This window comes from Erithacus rubecula, assembly GCF_903797595.1.
Source record: "Erithacus rubecula genome assembly, chromosome: 1".
Lineage (NCBI taxonomy): Eukaryota > Metazoa > Chordata > Aves > Passeriformes > Muscicapidae > Erithacus > Erithacus rubecula.
The window spans coordinates 94,303,964-94,323,620 of record NC_136658.1 but is presented as its reverse complement, the minus strand read 5'-3'; the positions used below and the strand labels follow the sequence as shown (position 1 = coordinate 94,323,620).

General features: G+C 37.8%; 1 protein-coding gene across 2 annotated transcripts in view; it reads right to left on the bottom strand.

Moving 5' to 3' along the window:
- Window positions 1-19,657, bottom strand: part of FRMPD4 (FERM and PDZ domain containing 4) — a 283,791-nt gene that overhangs the window by 13,917 nt on the left and 250,217 nt on the right. For both annotated transcript variants that reach the window (XM_079309609.1, XM_079309608.1), the window contains exons 5-10: window positions 16,961-17,006; window positions 7,901-8,005; window positions 6,670-6,777; window positions 3,587-3,718; window positions 1,427-1,546; window positions 573-709 (exon numbers count right to left, since the gene is read on the bottom strand). In XM_079309609.1, coding sequence (XP_079165735.1) covers window positions 573-709; window positions 1,427-1,546; window positions 3,587-3,718; window positions 6,670-6,777; window positions 7,901-8,005; window positions 16,961-17,006 — 648 coding nt within the window. The remainder of the gene's footprint in view (window positions 1-572; window positions 710-1,426; window positions 1,547-3,586; window positions 3,719-6,669; window positions 6,778-7,900; window positions 8,006-16,960; window positions 17,007-19,657) is intronic.

The following is a 19,657-nucleotide window of genomic DNA, read 5'->3' as shown; positions in this document are numbered from 1 at the left end:
CATTCTGCAAGCAAACTAAGTAACAACAATAAAAGTTTTAGGGCTTGGGGTTTTTATTTTGTTGCGGTGTTTTGTTGACTTTTTTTTTTTTTTTAAATCCAAGCATATATACACATATTTGCACTTTCCAATGTTTTTTTTTTTGTTGTAGTTACATATATATATATGGTGTCTAACATAGGACAGGTGCCTACTGGAGTAGTTCTGCATTTAAGAAATATTACAAACTCTAATCTGTGACCTACTGTTTTCTGAACCAAGCAATAATCTGAATCTTACTATAATAATCTCTACTAAAACCTTAGGATACAGGCCATATAAACTTAGATCTTAAATCATTGAAAGCAAATGAGCTAACTGTATTTACATTTATGTCAAAATTGATGATCAAAATGTAAACAGATCCAAAGGACAAAATGAACCACTTTTAACAGGCCTGAATTAAATTCAGTGATGAAGAATAAACCTAAATTGGTGCATGTATACAGACATACTTAAGAAACAACCTTAAAGAATCTACAAGTTACTCCTAACATTTCACTTTTAAAGAACACACAGCATTCTCAACTTACTCTATGTATTTGAGGGAGATTTTCTGAGTTTGCTTGGTGGTCACAGTTGCAATATACATTTGTAATGCAGCCAACCTCAGGGCAATGTCATATTTCAGTTCTGGTCCAAATCTTTCCTGGACCACATCGTTACAGCTCTGCCAAAGAACCAGTAGAGGGAGCATCACGTTAAAAGATCTTGCACTAAAAATAAATTACTGTTTTTTTTTTTTTTTTTTTTTTAATTAACACACCATGAAAAATAACCCCTAACTCAGAGGCAGACTGTGTTTTTGCTTTCAGAGGTGTCAAATATTCACAATATGGGCACTAATGAATACCTGTACTTCTGCCAAAGAGCAAAAGACATGATTATTTTGATCTAAGCTCTCTTCAGCCCTCCTGGAAAGAAGAGTAATCCTCCATCACAAAGAGTCCTTGGAAGGTATCAGTATATCTGGGCTCAGGACAGCAGGATTAAACCTGATGAGATATTCAGGAGATCCACATTGCTTGTATATCAGTCTTCCCACCCACTTTACTGGAAGCTCCTTTTCAGACATCATTTCTGTCTGATATTACAGTACCATAAATAAGTATTAACAATTAATTCAGCTTCACTCTTCTCTAAAGCTGAATGTATTTTGGAAAGATATCAAAGCATTACTGCTTGGAGAGAGTTATGAAGAAAGAGGACTTTGCAGATGATTGAGATTTGCACATTCCCCAAGTGCATTCATTGGCTTTATGCAGCAGTAATAAAAGCCAGGATTCACCGCAACCATGCTTTTCTATGCAAAGATGTAAATTTATATATAGAGTGAATGTACTTTTTTATTCTCCTTTTCACTAGCAAGGGCTGTGCTTTCACTTACCTGTACATAGAGATACTCAAAAGCAACTGGATCTCTCCTTAAAAGATCAATGGGATCCTTTGGGACAAAGCTAATCCTGAAAAGACATCTCATCTTATGCGAGCTTGGCCTTTGGGTCACCTAGGACAGTGCAATAATAATATTAGAGCTTGGCAACCCTGGCTGAGCAACAGGATCTATAGCCTTGGGCAATGTTACCCTGCTCCAGAGCCCTGTGGTAGCAGCAAAAAGAATTCTGCCCAAAAAACAGCTTTGCCATGGCCTACTTATTAAGTTCTTCACTAAGAACATCATATATATGATCTTGTGGAAGGACTTTAGACTCAGACAGGCATGACTGCCTGACACAACTCATCCTCAAAGCAACAGAATTCACTTAAAACCAGTGAAACGAGAGAAAACAGATCTTTACAAAAACCATCCAAGTGAAATGCAAACTGAATTGAGCTTCAGCAAGACTAAAATACTCATGAACAAAAAGGGTTAGGTGTTTGGGGAGAGGTCACATTTTACTTCTTAGACTGTCTGAGGACACAGGTGAGGCCCAACTTGGCAGCTATTGCTGTCACTTTCTCGTGCTTGTTTTAATCCATTAGGCAAATTGAGAGAAATTAGGTCTTTTTCCTGGGTTGTTCTGGATTAAGAGATCAACTCCGTAACTTCTGACTGAGATCCAAAACATTAAAAAATTAAAAAGTCTGCTTTGTGTGTTGGTCAGCAAAACTTTTTTAAGTATCTAACTCTGTAATCTGGGTATATTCACAGGAGACCACTGCCTAGCAAAGGAATAATTGGATAAAAGGGTAACAATCCAAACCCAGCATTGTAAGTCATGGTCAGCAGCAACATTATAATGGCAAATTAAAATATTGCTGATTTTACAAGAACTTCAAAGAAGAAACCAGAATTAATGTAATTTATGTAATTTATTCAATTAGGCTAATGCAGTTAGACAATTAGGGTACTTTATAATCACCATCTTTACTTGACAAAACTATACTTTTAAAAATCTCCAATGAAGTCTCTGTCTTGCTCAAACAATTTTCAAAAGGTCTATTTATCCCATGTTGTCTCACCTCTTTCCTAAGTATATAGACATACTGTGTACATATTAATAAAACCTCCAGATGGGATTTTTGAAAAGCTCACTAATTTAGTTTATTCTGATCTATCTGACTTCAGTGAGAATTTTACCAAAAACTTCAAGGAGATGGCTAGGAGGCTAGCAGGACAAGTATTGAGTATTTTTTAATATTCTGCAATCACTGGGTAGCTTATACCCACAAGAAAAGAATGTTAACATGGCAAAAACAAGTGCTTAAAGGTTAGAAAATGCTAGAAAAACTATTATCTGTTAAACTAAGCTCCTTTACATCATTACATAGACTCTAGTTATAATTACAGGGATTCTGTAATTTAAATTGAGTATTTTTCCACATCTAAGAATCTGTTTCTCCTTTTTCCTTCTTTTTCCAATTTAACTGAAATTTTAAAAAATTCTAATGCTCTCCTGAAACACAGAAATAGAACAGAAAATTTCAGGCTAAATAATTTGGCAAAATGAGAAGCAGATAAAATTAGGGTACTCTGCTGGTAACTGAAGCAACTTTAACTTTAGTGACACTTCCCTGATCTAAGGAAGAAAGTCACACCAACATTTTCAGTGTCATCATCACTGAAGTGTCATAGCATAACTCTGTGTAAACAAGCCAAGCTGGACGTCATCAGAGAGAGCACTATTCCCTGTCACACAGATACAGATCTGTAAAATCAAATTGGAACGAAGTATCAAAATAAGGCTTTAGAAGAAATTTGGGCAGACTGTGGCTCTCAGAATTGTTACCATGGATTTACCAGCTGTTGGGTATGTTCACTAGCTGGGCCTCATATTATATGGAAATACTAGATAAGTATTTTTCAGATTTCAGTCTGATTTTTTAATTCTTAATACCTAATAAAGCAATGAAATATGATGTTTTTATAACAGAAAATTCCTGAGAGAATCTTCTTCTTACAAGCACATCTAAATATCCAAGTTTTTCAACAGACTGTATCAAACTATAAAGCATGCAACTAACTCATTTGAGTAATGAAAAAGATGGATAATTTACTGATGAACCCCTCTCATTAATATCTGTCTTCATATACCATGACACAAACCTGAGTTAGAGTCTCTTGTTCGTGTAGCAAAAGGAGTCTCGTTCCAGATCCTTCAACTCTCTGTTCCAGCATTAGGGAGAAGTGTTCAATACACTTGATGGAAAGCTTTTCTTGGAGTGTTAAGATGACATCCTAATTAACAAAGGATTTATAAAAAGTGCTTAAATTCATGAAGTGCTTGCGACCCAGCTCTTCACTGCCACACACCCTGCATTTACCCAGCACAGGGCAGAAGCCCAGGCTTTGTGCCTGTTTTGCACAAGTTTCCAGGACATCACAACCATTCCTCAAACATCCCCAAGATGGTAAGAGATACGAACATGAGAAATACATAAATGGGATTCCTGAGAATGGACAACATTCTGTTGTGGTTTAGCTTGTAAATTATATTGGTGTGGCCCTTAAATCATATCTGCCTCCCTGGAAATAAAACCATCAGCAAAGGAGAGATGGTCTCCTCACTATTCTCTTCCCTTTGTTGGGGCCACACCATCAGGCAGAAAAAACAAATTTATAAGATTAAAAAAAAAAAAAAAAAAAAAAAAATTAATGACCTTTATTTGTTCTTACGGCAAAGAGTTTTTCAAAAGTTCACTTCATGAGTTTTAAATGCTGACAGAAAAGTCAATGATGTGCAGAACAATAGCTCTAAACTGATGGACCATATCAAATGTAAGAGATTCCTGATTAGCATTTTTCACACTGAATTATGACTAAGGATAGTTAATTTGAGAATGACTGTATCTAAAATAACAGCTAAACAAACCTCTTCACAAAACCATTCAACTAATTCCTATCTTACTTTCATATAATGCTTTGTAAACTTATGCAGATTATTAACATCATTTGTCAAGGTATCTTTTACTTTAGTGAATACTGTAGGAAAAAGAAATACATAATAACCCATCATTTAGAAATAGTTTCACAGTATGTTGGTGACATGATTAAAACATTTCCTTCCATCTGAAAGATTTTCAGATGTACGTAAGTATCCAGATGGATAGGACTTACTAAGGAGATCATGACAAATTGTAATCCAAGTGTTTTAACATAATTTAGGAAGATTTATTGATCAATTACAGTGTGTTTATGGAAAATCAAGACCAAACTGGTGGAAGGATGAAAAAATGTATGTGGGAAGATGGGGACAGCTCTCTACAGTGTAGAGAATATAAGATTATTTATTATTATAAGGTAGCATTAATGAATTGCAAGCTATCACTCTAAATCATGGAGGCGAATATACTATTCTGACCAATGGAGAATTTATTACTTACACCTTAAATCCACTTTTATTTATACTTATAAACTAGGCTAAAGGACTACAGGCATAACAGTAACATGGAGCAGCACAATACTAAATATAAGCTTTTAAGGGATTGTAGTACGGCACTGCTTTCCACCAACAGCTCTTCTGGACCTTTTAAAACTTGAGGCTATGGCACACAGCCTCTGAATTACTGCTCCAAAGTTTTTGCTAGATATCTTCTCATCTGATAATTTAAGTCAGCCCAGGTGCTATGACCCAATAATATGGAAAGTGAGGATGGCAGGTTAGGTGCTGTTTGCACCCTCCTTTTTAAGTAGTGAACTCCTGGACTGCTAGAGGTGAGAAAACCTTCATTTACCTTGAGTCACCTGGGTATGTTACCCAGTTAATCAAAGAAGTGACAATCCACACCCACCCATCCACACTGAGGAATATGCACACACATGCAAGAATATGCCTTTTATAGCTGTGCAGACCTCAGAATATATAATTGCCTGTATTAGATGCAGAGGAAATTATTCCTACCAATAGCCAAAATGACTAAGTTCAAAGCAGGTTTACAACATCAATACAGTTAGGTAACTGAAGTCACACAGGTGTCTGTGCCAATGACTTCAGATTTGACATTTGGTCTGACAGTACCTGACAAATCCATGACAGAACTACTGAAAACTAATGTAATGTGATGGCCAAAGACTGGTCTTCAGGGGCAAAACATCCTGGAATAGGTTGGTTGTTTATATGCTCATAACAGAAAATACTAGAAAGTGGGCTTGTGTGCCTTAGAAGGGTATTGAGACCTAACTAGCTGCATGTAATGTCTCCTATTTCTTCACCAGCCAAATTTGCAAATGGACTCAAGGAATTCAGTATCCCATGGATGGAATGCTTGTATCCATGCCTGCATTCAACTAATGCCTAAGGCATATATGCTACATTTATTGACAAATGTTGCATACCACTTTCAAGTGTGACTCTAGCATCTGTTTTACCATTAGACTGGAGTAAATTTCATGTCTGCTTAGTAAATAACTCTCTGCTGCTCTAATTGAGCATGCTGTTGTATCACAGTGAGCATAAAGGCAGCCTTTCTTCAAATATGCCTGGTTTTACAAACTCTTAAAACCAGCAAATGGCATCCCCAGCCTTCCAACCATTCCCACCCATGCCCCTCTCACATCTCAGTGTCCCAGGCATGCATGCAGCCATGCAGTGAGCTGGATTTGGTAACCAATCTGTGCTGAAACCAGCTTCCCCAAACAGCCATGTTTGCTGTTACCATGCTGCTCACAGCACTGATGATGCTCTGATTTAGGAACCCACATGGAACAGTGTCAGACATTCCCTGGCAGACTCAGTTTGTGCCAGGGCTTTACCTTTTTATTTCTGTATGTGAAATGTGCTATGGAAAGGGTAAAGGGCACTGCACTGAGGTGAGTAATTTATCACTGACATAAGCCCACAATATCCCATCCTAAGTTCACTGAATGATAAGCTAGATGATATTCAATCAGCAACCAACATCTTAATCTTCTTAGCTCCTGACTTTTGCTGACAAATCATGCTAGTGTTTGGCAGCATATCAAAAAGATACAAGCACACAATTTTGATTGTGCTCCAAGAACATTAAAATCATCACTTCTTCTTCACTGACAATAAAATACGTTTTTAGGAGCAGAAAAATGGACCAAATCCTCATTATTTCTGAACTAAGAGTCCAGCCCAAACTGAACACACCAGTGATTTTGTTCTTAAAGCATTCCAAGTAAATGATAATTACTGAAGGTCTCATACCAAGGAATACCTAGCTTACCTTTATGGAAGTGCTGCAGTCAAAACGGAAAGATTTGGTTTGTCCATTTTCAAGATACACCTTTAGAACATTTGGCATGAAAAGAAGCGAGTTGTCCTTAACTGTTTCCTGTCAAGCAAATTAGTGAATCAGATTACAACATGCAACAAATATAAACCTTGTTCTATCAAGAAGTACACAGTTCTGATGGAAAAGCAAAAAAACTGAGAAGGAAGGTGTTGGCTCAAACTGAAGGCAGAAATGTCAGTGCCCTGCAAGGGTCTAGCCATGCTCATTACAGCTGCCCTCTACAGGTTTCTGTCCTGGAAAAATATAACTGTTCACATACATTTTATCTCTCTGACAAGAATTGCTCTGAAGTTGAAACATTTTCACTAAAATAGAAGAATGGGCTGCTGTTTCTCTGAATACAGTGAGTTATTTAGTGTCTTCAATCCAAAAAATGGAAAATACAGTTTATTAGTAAGGATTACAAACGAGGTATTTAACATTTTCTTTATAGGTGGATAGCAAATGCTGATATATTTAATCATTTCAGAAGAGCAACATACAAAATTGCTGCTTAATTTGATGATTCATAACCAGTATAGCAAAATAAAGAGGAAAAGGAAGGGAAAATAAATCTTGGGAGGTTTTGTTTGCTTCTTTTTATTTTAAAAAGAAGAAATTGCTTTAGAAAAAATGCAATATCAATTTAGGTTTGGAAGAGAGTTGGCTAAAGACATCAGTGTGGAATGATGCTCTGGGAAATTATAAAAATTAACTAGGAATTCATGTCTAAGGAGGAGTTCAGTGTCTCTGATGTTGCCTAAGGTCTGGAAACAATAAGTTCAAGAAGATAAAACAAATTTTAAACAGGTCTGTGAGGTAATATTAATCAGTTTTTCTGACATGGTACCTCTTTTGAGTTTATGGGTTTTATGAAAACAAAGTTGATCTGAAAAAAACAGGAGACAAACACTATCAAGACTATAAAGACAAACATATATGCTAACACCCCAAAATTAACTCACTAGCATCTTAGTTTTATTTTAAGGGATAAATTTTTCATAAAATTATTGAACTAATGAACTTTAAAATAAGATCTTTGGAAAACTCCAGAAACAGAAAAACCCTTCTCTTTGCAAGCCTGTCACCATTTTTCCTGCCATGTAATTTCCTCCCTTTCCAGGTCTGAGCTGTACCTTTGGATGAAATGCTCAGCCCTGTCTGAGAAAGGCTGAATACTCACCGACACCTGGCCATTGATAATGACTTCTTCAGAGAAGCGCACTTTGACAGGATTAGACTTCAATCTTGCCTTTTTTGCAGCACTAATAAAAGCTGATTTAGGAGACTGGAAGAAAAGATGATGACAAGACACATCACATAACTTCGAATTGAAACCTGTTTTCCTATTTCAGTTATTCTCCCTGTTTCTTGTATGATGGGAACTCCATGCATACAGCATTTTGCATACAGAAGAATGGAAATATAGTCAAACCATAATGCATCCTGAGATAATCTAAATTTACATATGCACATAAGGAAACACCAGTGCGTAATGAACATAATGAAAACTATCCCACTGTTAGACTGGAGCAGTGAGAAGGGCTCTTGGTTCACCCACAAATTCCTGTAGTGCTCCCACAATGACTGCTGTCACCCAACCTTGTCTGCATGAAGGGACACTGACCAGTGACCTACCAATGACCCTTTCTTCACAGACTGAATGGAAAACCTTTGCATAATTTGTGATTTACTGGATAGACATACACAAAACTTTTGCCAGAAAAATGTCTGGGAGGTCTCCAAATGCAGTGGCATGTCACTGTATTTGTCCACTTCAAAACACAGGTGAAAACCACCAAGAGGCACCTGCAGGCCATCAGGCTTCCCCTGAAGGTATCCCCTAAACAACTCGGTGCAAGGCACACTTTCAATATTGACATGTGGTAGGATTTAAGGGATTAGAAGTGTAGAAGCATTCCAAATTTTCTTCTGTGACCTGCTTGACTTTTACCTACTACATTATGCAATGGGTGCACCTGTTTTCAGCCCCTGAGAAAAAAATCTCCTCATCTGAGAAATTTGACTAGCAACTCCTTTTTAGTAACAAAATAAATATTCACAGCCAATGGGATTTCCATTTTCAGCAGCAGAAGTGAGGTTGATTTATTGTCAGACCAGTTACAAACACAGCACTTCTGGCATTGCCTCACTTCATACCCACGATAACAGACAATGGCAGACTCCCTTTGGCTGGAAGTCACTGGGCTCTTTTGGGCCAGATTTTGATCCATTTGTTTCATGAAAATATGAATCTAGAATTTCAGAATCTTGAAGCAGAATCCTGAGAAGTGGACTTACTTTTGAATAAAAACTTGAGTCATGTTGGTTTGATGTGAGAAATAAGCAGAGGCACAAGTGGTAACAATCAATGTGGCATGAGAGCTGCCCTTGTAAACATGGGAAGTCTTATCACTGTCACTCAAATTCTGACTCAACTAACAATCTGCAGCAGTAATGGAGTAGTCCAAGGCTATGTGCTTCTCTGTTTTTGTCTCTGATTTCTGCTGAAACAGGTTAAAAAGTCATTTTCTTGTGATGCAGAATCCTCATTTCTAGTAACTAGCAGGAAGAAGTCTATCTCCTTTCTGCATGCCTCTAAATCTATTATCATATTGAAAACATGGTAACTATTACCATAGGATCAGTATCAACCAGTGAACAAGGAATGAACACTGCCACATTCTCCCAGGGAATATCAGAGACATCCAGTAATTCCTGAGGCACAACATAGAATCAAGAAACCAAAATAAATGTTTCTTTGCTTTCACAGTTAATTCATTCTTACCTCTCTCGCACTCATGATCACACAATGATCAATAATTCAACCCCATGAACAAACCAAGCCTAGCCTCCAGAGTCATTGCTGAAAAAAATGGAAAGTCCCTAAAAGTTTTGATAACTCTCAAAAAAAAAAAAAAAAAAAAAAAAAAAAAAAAAAAAGTAAAATCGTGTCTCAAGGTGAGGGACCCCATTGACTTCTTCAGCAAGAGGACACAACATGGAAATGCTGAAGCAGTTTAAATACTGTCCTCTGAAGATGAATTCCCAGAAAGACACAGTATAAAACAGTACAATGATTAATATAACAACTCTAGAGATGCCTTCTGTACCTTCCTTCCTCTCCATGTAGTCTCCCTCTGCAGTGTGTAAGGTATCCCTTACACACAGTCTGTTTGGCACCAAGTAATAGCCTGTAAACTGTTGATTCCACTGCCACAGGGCAGCACAGCAGCAGGATTATGCTACTGGCTTTCCCTTGCAAGAACATGGGGAAAAGAGTGGCTTGCACTTACTATTCTTGCAGAACAAATCTCTGTACTGTTGCTTGCCCTTATTACAGATGAGTCACCAGTCTGGCCTCTCTTAACAGGCAGATTGCCAAATTTTTTCTGATTCTGGCAAGGTTATTCCCATACAGCAAATCTGGCAAACCACTATGTGTCCCTATTGCTCTCTACAACCTCTTTCTTTTTTCTCTCTACAACCTCAAAAGTCACTTGTGGGAAGCATAAACACTTAAATTATGTTATTGCAAAGATGCAATGGAGAGTTGAGGACAACTAAAGATTTGAACATATCTGGGTTCCCAAGGACCCCTCTGGGATGTGGGGTTTAATGGACTCATTGCACAGCCAAGGGAGCATGCCATGACCTAACAAAAAATATGGTGTTTCCCTTCATTCCCACTTTTGCTGTGGTCACATGGGAAGGACTCTGGCCCTTTGCCAGGCACTCTGGGTGAGCCTGGAGCATATTGTTTTCCAAAAAGTTCCAAACTATAAACCAGGGGTGTAAGAAAATGAAACAGCTGCACCAGGTATTTGGGAGAACATTCTCTGCTGGTTAAAGGTTTAAGGAATAGCACAGCTTTTGCATTTAATTGCACAATGTCATTGTTTCTACCTCTGCATCAACTTGACACTTGACATTTTTCTTTGGGAATAGAAGCGTTTCCAAAGGATGTGCAAATACCTAGGAAAACAGTTGGGTTTGATTGTCAGAATTTCTTGTCTGACAAAGCCTCAGCAAGATGATGTGCAACTCTATTGTATTTTAATGTCTTTAGGTTTGTAGAAGAATGCTATCACTTAATGATTCTCATAGTGCCAGGTTCATTTACTTCTGATGCTCTGTATTTTAGCCAAATGGACACCATTATTCTCAGTTAATGACCTTAAGCAGGAGGTGTTTACACTAATGCAGGGCATCTATCACTGCAAGTAAAGTATTAGCATTGTCACAGATTAAAACAGCTTCATTGGAGTGACTTGCAAAATGAGGGAATACATTATGACGAGGAGTCAAAATAACTTAAAACTCCTCAAACTTTACTTTGTGTGATTTAAGTCCTGTTTCCTACTAAAAGCTCAAATTTATCAGAATTTTAAATGATTTCTACTTGTTTACACAGAATTCAAAGGAAAAAAAAATCAGCTGATCATTTCAACAGTAACTAGAGAAACTGCTAACAAGAAAAATGAAGCATTGCACAGAGATATATATATGGAGGAAATAATGGTGAAGATCTAGACCCTACTTTGAACCCTGCTTATAGTGACTGTAATCAATGGCCTTCCCATCAGCAGGGGCAAAATGCAAAAGATTGCAGAGTGGACTTTCAGGAAAATGTTACTTTCTCATTTTCTAGACTATTCAAAATTAGATCCTATATTTGTCAGCAGCACTGGAGTGGGTAATTTATTGATAGATTTTAGAAATAATATCCTACAACATGAGGGAAAGTTTTTTGATGAAAGTAAAAATGCCTAGTGATTTGTGCAATTTTGCAGGTAAACCATAATTTGGGGGAGATTTGCTGGAAGAGCCTCTTTGAGTGCTCTTGCCAGTAGAGGTGGTGCAACAGAAAAACTTCTACTTATGCTCAAGAAAAAGAAGGGTTTAATAGCTAGAAGAGACAAAGTAGTACTGAGATATCATAAAGAAAGAAGAATGACAGCAGTACAGGACAATCACATGGAAAAAAGAAAACCTGTTCTGTGACAGTAAGCATCAAAATTAGAAATATTGCATTTAAAACTACTGACATACTATTGCTTTTAAATAGTCACAGAGTGTAAATATATGCAATAAATTTTAAGCTTGTTACTTAAAAATAGTCATTAGTTTAATATAAAATATTAAGTTTGCTGGAAAATAAGGGAAAAAATTGCGTAAGTACAAAATACATGTTGACTTTTTGGTTCATTGCTAACAGCAATTACAAGTATCAGTATTTACCAAGCAAATAAAGGGTGAGTAAGAGGGAAAATTACATTTATTAAGTGGAACAGGACATAATGCCCAAAGGCAAACTAAATATGCTAATTCATAGCTGTGAAGGCTGAAAAGACTACCCTGGCTCACAAGAGCATTGTAGAAGAGCAAGTAGGGACATGGAAGAAATAATGTGGAGAAGTTTTACGACACATTAATTTGTGATAACCACATGGCACTGACTGATCATCATCAGGACTATTTCTTTGTTAAACTCTTGGAACAAATTTAATTGATCTGGGTTCTCTCTTAAAAAGTTGACAATCTATCACAGACAATTTTATTTAAGTATTTGCATTATTTGTATTTTATCATTCTTAGATGGTACTCGCAGTCTGATCATTAGTCCCAGAAACTCTCAGTAAGATTGTTGCCACAGTTATTATGATCCATAAATGTTTTTTATTGAATTTTTTCTGCAGCTGTTGTGTCTCAGAAGTATAACCATGTTAAAACAAAAAGCATCTCTTTCAAAACAGAAGAAGATCCTATCTTTTTCCCACTGCAAAACTTAATGCACAACTGAATTGCCACAGATCTCAGATGGGCCTGGACTTCATCCAAGAAGCTTAAGAGATTAATCATGAAAGCAACTTATCAAATGATCTCTGCACATAAAATCTGAAAGGATATCAAACAGGCAAGTTATTTGATTTAAGTAATGCTTAAAACTTAATAAGGCAACAATCAGAATGATAGTTCATTTACAGAATAAAACAGTCAGGAATTATAATCAAATGTCATACTGCCAGAAATCAAAACTCTGAACTGCTTAAACTGCTTGAGCTGCTCGGTGACCTCCTTAGGAGCAGTGGTGATAAGAACCTATCAGAGATTTGCAGATTGATGGAAAGAAAAAGATAGCCTAATGCTTCGGCTTGAGCATAATTAAAATGAAAATCTAATGTGTTTTAATGTGTTTAAGCATTAAACAAAACTGAAGTAAAGAAAATTTAAATTTAAGTAAATTGAATTAAAATGGATTTAAGTAAAAATGATCCTCAAAAGCTTTCAAAAAGTACTAAGTGAACTACAGAGTACTATAAATCTAGATTATGTCTACTTTCACCTGCAATCACAAAGGATGGTTACTTAAACAAAAAATCAGAATACACTCTAAATAGCACAAATAAAACCAATTAAGAAATAGCACTTTTATAATCCATCTTGGCAGATATTTTTCATGCAATGATAGAAGGAAAATCACCATCAAGTAGAGAGATCAATGAAATATTTGTAGAGATGCAGTTCTGCTAAGAATGGGGAAGAAATTCAGTCTTTATTTAAAAGCCTTATTTTCCTTTGTCTAGTTTGTACTTAATCATTCCAGTTTTATTGGCAAAATAGTAAAAGGAAACATGGAGGAGGCAAAATTAAACAAATGGGAAAACTACATGTGCATCATAATTTTTGAAGGCATAAATATTATTTTCAAACTGTAAGGCAAATCACATTTGTCAGAGTAGCCCCTGCACAAAGATCAGGACAGGTACACAGCTGGGGTGCAGCAGCACCCAGGGCTTGCAAGGCTGAAGGAGATGCCAACAGGCTCAGGCACACTGACAGCAGTGGTGGGGAGGGCTAGCATGGACCAGATGTTCAGAGTGACTCAGGAGTACCCAGGCAATCTTGTAGCCCAAGGCTTCCATAAACTGAGGGGTCTTCTGCTTCAGGGCCAAAACTTGGCTGCACACACACTGGCATCAGACCAACTGCTCTACATCCCTACAGACACCCTTTCTTCCACTGCAGAAAAACTTGAAGTTGAAAGTGGTAAGGGGACAATGCTATGAAACAATTAGACCCTGGTCTGGACAGGTAGGGGGTACAACAATACTGCACAGATGAGATCAGATGAGTGCAAGATTCCTGCAGGCAAAGCCCTCCCAATCAATTAATTTCACTAAACATCCCAACTTTGGGGTAAAAATGGGTCGGTTAAAGCTAGCACCAACATGCAGGCATTAATCTCATCCTCTAACTGCTCTGTGCACATCCTTGGGGAGATGATCTTCATGCCCACATGAGCTTAAATGTCCATCACCTCACCCCCAAAAGCACAAGTGCTTTGTCTGCTGAGGTAGAGCTGGGGGACTCTGACAGACATACCAGAGTGGGGCAATGCAAACTCATGTATAAAATGGGCACAGCAGTTCAAATGGCTGAGAGAAAAGAGTTTCAATGCCATCCTTAGCTCAGTGACATCTAGAGTCAGTTCAGCTATTCATCAGACTTTGCTCCTACTTAATGAGAGGAGCAGATTCTGCCTTGTCAAGCCTCACAAAGAGCTTGAACAAACAGCTGTGAATCACAGACAAAATTAAAGAATGGAAGGGACGTCAAAGGTCATACACTTCCCAACCGGGATACCTTCCAATAGACAAGGCTGCTCAGAGCTGCATCCAACCTGGTTTTGAACACTTCCAGGGATGGGACATCTGCAACTTCTCTGGGTATCTTGTCCCAGTGCTTCATCACCCTCAAAGTAAAGAATTTCTTCCTAATATCTAGTCTAAACCTACTCTCCACAGCCCCTTGCTACATGTCACTACATGCCTTGTAAGTAGTCTGTCTCCAGCTTTCTTGTAGGCTCAGGTCCTGAAAGGCCAAAATCAGGTCACCCTGAAATCTTCTCCAGGCTGAATAGTCCCAATTCTCTCAGCCTTTCCCGGCAGGAGAGGTGCTCCATCCCTCTGATCATCTTGGTGGCCTCCTCTGGACTTGCTCTAACAGGTCCATGTTCTTTCTGTGCTGGGGATCCCAAAGCTGAATGCAGTGTTCCAAGTGGAGTCTCATGATAGTGGATAAAAGGGCAGAATCACCCCTCTCATCCTGCTGGTCACACTCTACTGAGGCAGCCCAGGACACGTTTGGCTTTCTGGGTTGCAAGTACACGTTACTGGCTCATGTCCAGCCTCTCACCCATCAGCACCCCACTTCTGCACAGAGTTGCTCTTGATCTGTTTATCCCTCAGCCTGTACTGATACCAGAGATTTCCTTAACCCATGTGCATCACCTTACACTTGGTCATGTTAAACCTCAGGAGATTTCCATGCACTCATTTCCTGAGCCTGTCCAAGTGTCTCTGGTCCTTCAGATGTATCAACCATCACACTTGGCTTGGTGTCACTTACAAATCTGCTGAAGATGCACCTGATCCCTTTTTCTATGCCATTGACAAAGATATTAAACAGTGGTCCCATTACAGATCCCTGAGGAACACCATTTGTCATTGATGTCCCACTGATGATGGGGACTCTGAGATGCTGACCACAACTCTCTGGATGCGAGCATCCAACAAATTCTTCATCCACCTAACAGTGCCCCTAACAAATCCGACTCTCCAATTTAGAGAGAAGGATGTTGTGTCAAAGGCTTTACAGAAGCCCTGATAAAACCGTAAATAAATCTGTAGCCCTTCCTTGTTCACTGATGCAGTCACTCCATCACAGAAAGCCACTACATTGGCCAGGCAGGAATTGCCCTTGGTAAAGATACCAGGCTATGACTTTCCTTCTTTTCCAGGTTAAAGGTTAAAGAAGGACCTGTGCTGTAAGGTCTTCCATTGAACATGGAGTGCACAATTTATCTGGGTTTCAGTTTCCCTCACATTCAGTATATACAGGCTTGCTCTCAGACCAGCAGCATAATAACACAAGTTGTCACAGCACATCAGACACAGATTTAGTACTACATTTTGCTGTCCATTTTTAAGGAATACACATATGTGAATTAAAACACATGCTCTTTCTTCACCTGACATTTGTAGACAAGAATTAAGTCTGTGAATGGATCAAACCTGCACAAAAAAGGAAAGTGGATGGAATTTCCCCCATAGTATGTATATTCACTATGACCAAAACCACTGGTGGTAAAATAGAAGCTTTAAAGGCAGTTAGGTTTTTTATTTAGTCAGACCAGTATTCAATTGACCTGATCCCAGATCACCTTCCTGACAGGTCTTACTGCAGGGTGGCAGCCCTTGCCTGTTTTTGCTGTGGAATGCATGCTTTTCCTCCACAAATTAGGTGCAGTGCAGACTGGCTTCTAGAAAGGGTGCAGGAGGAGTAAAGCTGCATGGCCACCTCAAAACCAACCATGAAAGCTAATGACTAATACAAAGACACACAGCATGGCCCAAGATGCATTTGAAGGATGTACATTTTGGCAGCTTCATCAGATAAACTTGTTTTCAAGTCTTTGTGTCAAATCCACCTTATCTCTTATTCTTGAATGAAAAGGATGCAATTATCCCTTGTTAATGAAAACTGCTGTGTATCAGGCTAGACCAGAGGGAGCCAAATGGACCTGAATCTGAGTTACTCCTGTTGGATGGCTGAGGCCCCTCAGCAGCACACAATGTATTCATGGCTCTGCATGGACATATAGATTTCCTCCCCTGGCTTGGCTTCTCCCTGTTTTTTATGGCAGATGGCTTTGAGCTGACAGGTCATGAACCCACTCCCACAAATCACTGAGTGAGTTGCAAAGTCAGGTTGCATCCACCATCTCTGAATGGGCTGCAGTTTCAACCAGCCCATTCAAAGTAACATCATGGTTGCCTGTCTGTCTCTGCTCTCCCTTCACCTCCACAAGCTGCAGATCCAGGCAGAGCCCACCCTTAAATAAGGCACAGCTGGTTTGCTGCAGCAGTGTAACTTTGTGGGGCCAAGGCAGAATCAAGAAAAACCCAGGAGCTGCAACAAACAAGAAATCAAACCAGAACTCAGAATTCTGCTCTGTCACTATGAGTTTAAACTCTGCTATTTTTTAATTTACTAATGTAGCCTTTGAGTACAGGACACAGTAATGCTATCTGAAACATCACCTCTAATAGATACTGCCTTTATTGCACTTAATTCTTTTAATTGCACAGATAATGTAGGGAAATAAACAGAATATGGGCAGAAAAAGAAGTTGCTGTGTTGCTAGGAAACTAATTCAGAAAACATTGACAATACTTACAGGGTAAGGTTGAACAACAGTAAGGAGGATCGATTCTTTGCAGCTTCTATGAAAAGAAAAAAAAATAAAATCAAGCAAAGAGTCACTTTTACTATTGATAACCAGCTTTCCATTTTAATGGAGGAAACTGCAGTAATATGGAAGAATGTTTATTACAATGACAGAGCAGAGTAGAACAGAGATTAATAATATGCCAAAATAACAATAGATATTAAGAAATAAGTTTTTTACAATCTAAAAAAATTGAACTGGCCTAATTTTGCAGTTTATGCTACAAACATTTTGCTTCATCAGAGAAGCCTGCATTCTGCAATAATGGTTGTCTCTAGTAAGAATTAAATAACCTTTGATTAATTGCATTAGTTCAGCATCTGTAGTTAACGAATTACTTTTACCAACTTTATAAATCAAGTCACCTTTACACTTCAAGTCAAATCTGCTTGAAGACAGCAGGTTTTTTTTTCAAAACAAAAATGAGGACAAAATTTAGTCCTCATTTCTTCTCCAGTTAACCTTTTCAAATGGGTGGGGGAAAACTAGTATCTGGTGAATTCTCCCATTAGAATTGTAGATTTTTACAGGATTGCTAAGGAAAAGTTTTTCTTTCAATTTAAATAGTCCTTCTTTACAATGAAACTAGTACACGGAAAACATATGAAAAGCTCTAAAAAGTCACAACTGATATATAGAGAAGGAATATTACAAATCTTGATGTGACCAAGTGGTCTAGACAAATAATACATGTATTTTAACTCTTGGTGGGTAGTTGGGGGTGGTGGATAACTGTGGAAAAGTAAAGTGGAAGATGGAGGAAGAAAAGACAATCACAGTTAGTATCTCTTGTATTATCTTTTGTTCAGATGGTTGCAGTGGGTGTTACTAGCTAAGAAAAGGTCAGCTGCCATTTTGTTGAGATAGAATTAAATTTCTCTTGGTTTTACTACTTTCAAACACAAATTGTTTATTTATGTGATTTACTACCTGGCTAAATTGACATGGAATTGATTTTGCATGCCTGACCTATTGAGCAAAACTAATTAAAAAAATCATACTGTATTGGTCTTATATAGAGTCACCTTGTAGGCAAAATGACACCTCTGATATGCAACTTAAAAAGCCAAAAGGCAAAAAAAAAAAAATGGAGGAGAGAACTGAAGGCCTAGTCAGAAAATAGGTCTAGAAGGCCAGTCTATACTTGCTGAAGCAAAGACATTACTGAATGCCAATAGCGATTACAAATTCTACTTTTGTCAAAGCTACCAGTCATGTAAGGGGAAAAGCCTAATCTAATATCACATAAAGTTAGAGCTTCAATTTTTACTTCTTTTGCTAGATATTTTTACAATTAGTACATTTTCTGGAATCTACAAACACATGTTAAGAAAGGTAACTTATTTCAAGAATCTCATCATCTCTGTGCTATCCACATCTATCCAATTATGATTGCTATATTAACCTAGGCTGGTTAGTAGGCAGGCAAGCTCACAGTTGTTAGTTTGGGATAAACTGCAGCCCTGGGATAACTGCACCATGACCAATTGATCTTTTCAATTACTTTGAACTCACTACTTTATGTTTCTCATGCTGCGTATGATTACCACTACCACTGCCTCCTGCAGTCCAGCTACATTAGAGAGTTGTCTTTAGAAATGAAAATCAGCTTCTCCTGAAAATGTTTTTCAGCTGTTCATTATTTTTGGATTAAACCTGTCTAGGTGTCAGGCTAGGCAAGATTCATCCTAGATTAGCAAGTGCTTTTTTTTAAAATCAAAAGATCGAAACATATATTGTGTGGACAAGATTTTCTTGCAGGATAAACACTTGCATTGAAAGCTGCTAGACTCTGCACCATACATTCAATGTTTGAGGCTATAATAAGACCCTTTGGAGTATCTGGACACAATCATGTTACACATTCAAAAAGTTGAATCAAGCATTACACATAAATCCTTCATCATCAGAGTAAATGTTTCCTATAAAACTCATGCTACATACAAAACAGCACAGTCACAAAAGAAATAAGTATTTAATCATCATCTTTTTAGATCTGCAGTACTCAGTCATGCCTCAACCACATATTTGAAAATTTTTTCAACTAATGATGACAAAACTCTGCTCATCTTTTTTACTGCTAATACGGGTAGCATATCCTATGGATCTATTTGCTAAACCTTGCACAGCACAATTGCACTGTGTATTGTGTATGTCACAAGAATGGAGAAACAATGGAATCAATGACTGTGTCATCCCTAAGTTTTGTAGCTTAAAAGTTTGTGGACAAATTTATGTCCCCATGTGACAGTAGAACATACAGACACTTAAGTTTACAGAAACAAGGTACATCATCACACTGAGACGTGAGCTATGTCTCTTAAGTAATGCCTGAAACACAGTAGCAAAGGCTAAAAAACACAATTGCAGTCTTAGTGCAAATGTCTTTCCTCATTTAAAATGTGATTAAACTAAAAAAAACCAACCAAAAAAACCCCACAACAAAAACCCCAGAAACATATATTACAGCTATTTTACTATTTTATTACTTTTCAACCTCACTTAACGACTACCCAATTATTTCTGTGCTATTTTAGAGTTGCTCAAGACCAAACACCTGCAATACCAGCTTAGAAAACAAGCTGCTGACTTTTTCAGTGCTCTGCCATCTGACTGGCTAACATCAACATCACAACAAAATATCTT